Raw genomic sequence first — 5,716 nt, 5'->3', positions numbered from 1 at the left:
GTGGGATCCCAATGTTTGGAAGGGGTATTTAAGCAAAGCAATGTGACTGACACTTCAAATCATCAGATATCACATTCACAGCCATTAGTAAGTACCATTCTAAGACATATCAGGGAAAGGCATTAAGGTTAAATCCAAAGGAAAGGAAAGGAAAGGAAAGGAAAGGAAAGGAAAGGAAAGGAAAGGAAAGGAAAGGAAAGGAAAGGAAAGGACACACACATGCACACAGTCACACATACAGATGCTATGATTTTATTCTCATAAAGATGAAACACCATCATGACAGCTTTTTTTCTATATTCACCTAACACATTCCACTACACCTATAGTTTAGGTATATAATCCATCTTTCCCCTCAAGAAAGGCAAATATTTTTACTCTCTTGTTCATTAATCTATTTATAAGAATTAGAAGTGTCCAGCATTAGTAAGACAGTAATTCATGTTAAACTCATCTCTGCTTCTTATTTCTTTAGGAGGAATATACAGCAAAATTTCAAGTTCAGAACCTAGTTTATAGGAATTATACTGTATGTAAACCCTTAAGAAAAAGTATTACATAGTTTTTTCCACACCCTTTGTAGTGCACATTTTACATCTTTGTTCCTCAAGCTATAGATCAAGGGATTCAACATGGGGATAACGAGGGTGTAAAATATGGAAGCCACTTTATCACTGTCAAAGGAATGACTGGACTCCGGTTGCACATACATAAACAGCAAAGTCCCATAGAACACGACGACCACCGTCAGGTGGGACCCACAGGTAGAAAAAGCCTTGTACCGACCCTCAGCAGAATTCATCCTGAGAATGGATTCAAGAATGAGGAGGTAAGACACAAGAACTACCAGAAGGGATGAAATCAAATCAAAACCAGCTAAGCTCAGAATAATCATTTCAACTTCATGTGTATTTGAGCAGAGCAATGATAACAAGGGGAGACTGTCACAGTAGAAATGATGGACAACATTGTAGCCACAGAAAGGTAAATTGAAAATCTTTATGGTGACTAGGAGAGAAACAAATGTACTATAGAGATAGGGAATCGCCACCAGCAGCTGACATAGCCTTTGTGACATGACGACTTGGTAAAGCAGAGGGTTACAGATGGCCACATAGCGGTCGTAGGACATTGCGGATAGAATAAAAATTTCACTAACAATAAACACAAGAAAAAAGGCTAGTTGTATAGCACAAAAATAATAGGAGATTGTGTTTTGACCCACAACAAAATTTACTAACATTTTGGGTCCCACAGTTGTTGAATAACCAAGGTCAGTGAAAGCCAGGTGTCTGAGAAAGAAGTACATGGGTGTTTGGAGCCTGGAGTCCACCTTGGTGAGGATGATCATGCCCAAGTTGCCCACCATGGAGATCACATAGATAATCAAGAAGAGTCCAAATAATGGAGCCTGCAGCTCAGGGCGGTCTGTGATCCCCGTGAGAATGAATTCATTTAACACTGTTAGATTTTGTGTTTCCATGCAGGTTTTTTGGGAAACCTATTCTGGAAAGACACATCAGCATAGTCAAAAGATTTCACGTACTATACCTGGAAGATTTTTAGTATTCAAAGCTAGTATAAATAAGATGCATCCAGTTTATTATAAACTTTCTAGTTTATAATATATAAAAATAAACCTGTCTCACAAAAAATAATATTTGCAAATAGAGCTAAAGACAAATAGAAGTGAGTGATATCAGCCAAAACAGTCAATACAATTGACAGAAATTAGGTGTATAAATAAGAAAACTATAATAGATTAAGATGAGAATTATTTGTCTTTACATGGTAAAACATTACATATATATATGTATATTACATATATATATAATCTCAGTTATATCCTCATTTAAGGCATGTACAAAACTTTAGTCAAAATTGTAACATCCAAAACTCTTCATTATCATATACAAAACCAATATTTTGGATCATTTAATCTCCATTTATCTCTACCAACAACTCTATGAGGAAGCATTGGCATTGGTTTCATATAACAAGATTTACAAAAATTTTCTTTGGATAAAGAGATACTGTACTCTTTAATGTAAGTTTAAAAATGTGCACATTGAATATAATAAAGTCACTATGTTACACAGTACTAGAAAGGTAAAATAAAACACACTAAAGATGAGGTATCCATGAATTCTTAGATATTACTTTAAATTCTTCTACACCTTAAGCCCAAGGAATGCCTTCAAACTATGAGAAAATACAAAACACAGATAAACAGCCCTAACCGGTTTGGCTCAGTGGATAGAGCATCGGCCTGCGGACTCAAGGGTCCTGGGTTCGATTCTGCTCTAGGGCATGTACCTTGGTTGCAGGCATATCCCCGTAAAGAGTGTGCAAGAGGCAGCTGATGGATGTTTCTCTCTCATCAATGTTTCTATCTCTCTATTCTTCTCCCTTCCTCTCTGTAAAAAAACCAATAAAATATATTTAAAAAAACACACCGATAAACATTTAATATAATGAAACAAAAATGCATATAAATGCTCCTAATAATGCACAGATTAAGGATATAGCAGAGTAAATGGTGAATGGCAGATTAGGTAAAATATTTATTAAATTTAAAATATTGTGTGTGAGTGCTGCCTTTAAAAAGTAGCAATAATACTGGTTGCATTAAAAGTTACAGTGATAGCAGTCTCTGAGTGGTCTAAAGAAAAATAAAATCATAATTTCATAACATTAACTATAAAGTCATTACATTGAATGTGCATTTAAATCACTTTTCAAATATTAAAATATTGCTTATAAGTTTGTGACCTCTAATTGTCTACCCTGCTTTGATGAACATACTTTTCTCATATCAAAAATGTAGAAATGTGCATCAAAAGATAGTAATTTTAGAAACATATCTTCAGTAAATTTAATAAGAAGTGTATGAATCTTGTTTTTGTGTGTTTGTTTTGTTTTGCAGATATGAAAGACTGAGAAAAATCATACTTGGTAAGTTTCAATTTTCTAGGTGGTAAGGAAAGATAAAAGTGTTTGTGTGTTTTTTCTCACAAGCCTTAGTGTGAATGGTAAGAATTAAATTGCTTTTTCATAGTTTAACATTTTTGTTAAATACTGACGGGCTTTCTTAAAAAGCCAAATTCTTGGAAATAATTATATCTTCTTCCTGTTAGATTCCACTTGACATTAAAAAGCATGCTGAATATTTTGCTCTTATAAAACTGAGTACATAAAGTCTGCTAATATCCACATATTGCCTTTTACATCTCAATGTGAGGTGGAAAGAATCCTACTTATACATTTATTCAAGTAATTATTACATATTAAATTATATTGAGAGTGTCACAAAAAGAGCCTAGAACCACTTAATAACTAAAAGTTTGAAATGACATCAAAATTATAGATTAAAAAAATGATAGATTGAATACCTGTCGCTTCATAATTTTGCCCATTTTTAAAAAAATTCGTGTTTCTTTAGTTACTCTTCATTTGTACTCAGTTTTGGCTGCATCACAGATATAATCATTCATGTAAAACAAATATGTTATAAGCCATAGCATGATGATATTTCAAAGAGGCTTTTGAACATTTAGTCTACCAACTCAAGTGCAAATTCTCAAAAACGTTAATATGATGAGATAAGGAGAGGGGCCCACTCCTTCTAGGCATTATGGAGCAGTAGGAGCAAAAAGAACGAAATCAGAAGTAGAAGCATTTTGCTAGAGCTTTGCCATTTAATTACACTGTAAGCTTGCATATGTCACTGAAACATGGTCAGTATTGGTAACGGGAGCCACCACATGAAATGCTCTCTTTTTACCTGTACTGAAGCCTCGCTCTTGACTCCCTCATGTGTTTCTTACATGGCTCAGTGAGAACAATTTATGGATTTTCTTTTACCTTTTGAGACTGTCCCTGCGGAGATACCAAGCAATTTGTTGATTGTCCCTATAGTATTTTATAGCACAATTAAATGCCTAGAGGATGTCATTTAATTTCCATGGACAACTTTTATCTTTCCTTCCTTCTTTCCTTCCTTCCTTCCTTCCTTCCTTTTATTTTTTACTCTTGGTTAACTTTCCTTTTGTAGAGTATAGGACTCTTGACTATATGCCTAAGAGTCTGCATTTACACAGTGATCTCCTCAAATGAGTGACAGTGTACAAATGTTTAAATACTGTTCTACTATTTTAAAACTTTTAGGAAATTAAAATGATGCATTGCTTTCTTGATTTGTTGCTCATGTTGTTACTGCTCCAAAGTCCATGTGTCAGACACTTCAAAAGGCCAAAACTCAAACATCAGAGTTTGGAGTAAGGAAAGTTTTCTTGATTGAGTAGGGGGCCAACTGAGAAGAGAGTAGCCCTAATCCTCAGGTCCCTTTTAAGAAGTACAGGGTTCAGGCTTCTTTTATGACAAGGGAAGGGAAAATGGGAGGGCCTGTGTTTGGAAAACAAGCTTCAAACAGGATTCCTCTAATGATGATCAAATTTATAGGCAAGACAAAGCAGGAGCGGTTAGCCTGAAGGCCATGGGAACAAAGCAGGCTTGAATAACATTAAGTCAGAGAGACTGACCATTTCACTCCGGTATAATGTAGTTTTTTTTCCCTCAGGGACAGAAATTAGTTACTGTTACTTCTCATTTCATTGTGAGTTTTCATCATCTGTTCAACACTTCTCTTTTGCCTTATTTTTCTTTTACAACCCATTGCACCATTTTAGTTACAGTGGGGCCTTGACTTACGAGTTTAATTCGGAGCTCATAACTCAAATTACTCATATGTCAAATCACTGTGACGTTCGCTGCGCCAACTAGTGGTGGAGTATCTGAAGTTGGCTCATAACCCGAATTTTTTTGAGCTTGCAACTCAAAGCAAAAAATCGGCCAAGAGACGGCTGTATCTCAAAAAACCTCATTAGTTGGGACACTCGTAAGTCAAGGCCCCACTGTATTCTATTCTGTACAAACATACTCCATACAGATCTATTCTATTACCACAAAGTTCCCTTTGGCTACCCTTTTATAGTCACACTAGAGGCCCAGTGCACGAATTTGTGCATGGCAGGGGGGGGGGTGTGCGCGCTGCAGGAGGTTGGCCACTGGCTACAAGGAAGGAGCTGGCCCTCTGCCCTTCCTAGGAAAGGGGTCATGTCCACCATCACCCACCCCTGGTTCTCCGTCCCAACCCAGGGCCTGAAGGCCCCAGTGGGGTTGGGAGAGGAGGTGATGGTCACCAGGCCGGGTGTGGAAGAAACAGACAGTGGATGCTGATGCCAACCCGCCACCGCACGGTTCCCCACCTCCCCCGCTGCATGACCCCTGTAAAATAATGGAAGGAAGGGACTGGACAATGGGAAGATAGACTACAGTTGGGGTGGCATAGGAAAGGTACTTTTCTGTCAGTCACACCAGAGAACAAATTCATTGGCCAGAATGCACTGTAAGCATGGGAAGATTTGGGATGTCTAATCCCATGAACAAAGGTATTCACTCTCTAGTGCTTTCAGGACTCTTGGGACTCTTGTTGCTTGGGGTGTGCTCTTCTGTATTCTCCTGTGTGGCTCAGGACTGTGTGGACTCCCACACACAATGGACCACAGCTAGCCTGAGGCTATATTGGACCTGGCTGCAACATGCAATGGAAACTCTGTATGCTGAGTCTGCTTATAGCTGTATTAAAACCCCAGCTACACTTATTCTATAACTGGACTAAGGGAAATGGGACTTTAGAAACTCGGGGATTTAATTC

The 5,716-nt window shown here is 37.5% G+C and overlaps 1 protein-coding gene across 1 annotated transcript; it reads right to left on the bottom strand.

Moving 5' to 3' along the window:
• Positions 1 to 541: 541 nt before the first annotated feature.
• On the bottom strand, positions 542 to 1,483 carry LOC102758150 (olfactory receptor 8K3-like). Its single transcript, XM_006756307.1, has one exon. It carries the CDS (start codon positions 1,481 to 1,483, stop codon positions 542 to 544), a length of 942 nt encoding a protein of 313 aa, XP_006756370.1.
• Positions 1,484 to 5,716: the final 4,233 nt, after the last annotated feature.

The sequence above is a fragment of the Myotis davidii genome, unplaced genomic scaffold (assembly GCF_000327345.1).
Source record: "Myotis davidii unplaced genomic scaffold, ASM32734v1 scaffold874, whole genome shotgun sequence".
NCBI lineage: Eukaryota > Metazoa > Chordata > Mammalia > Chiroptera > Vespertilionidae > Myotis > Myotis davidii.
This window is presented reverse-complemented; position numbering and strand designations above follow the sequence as displayed.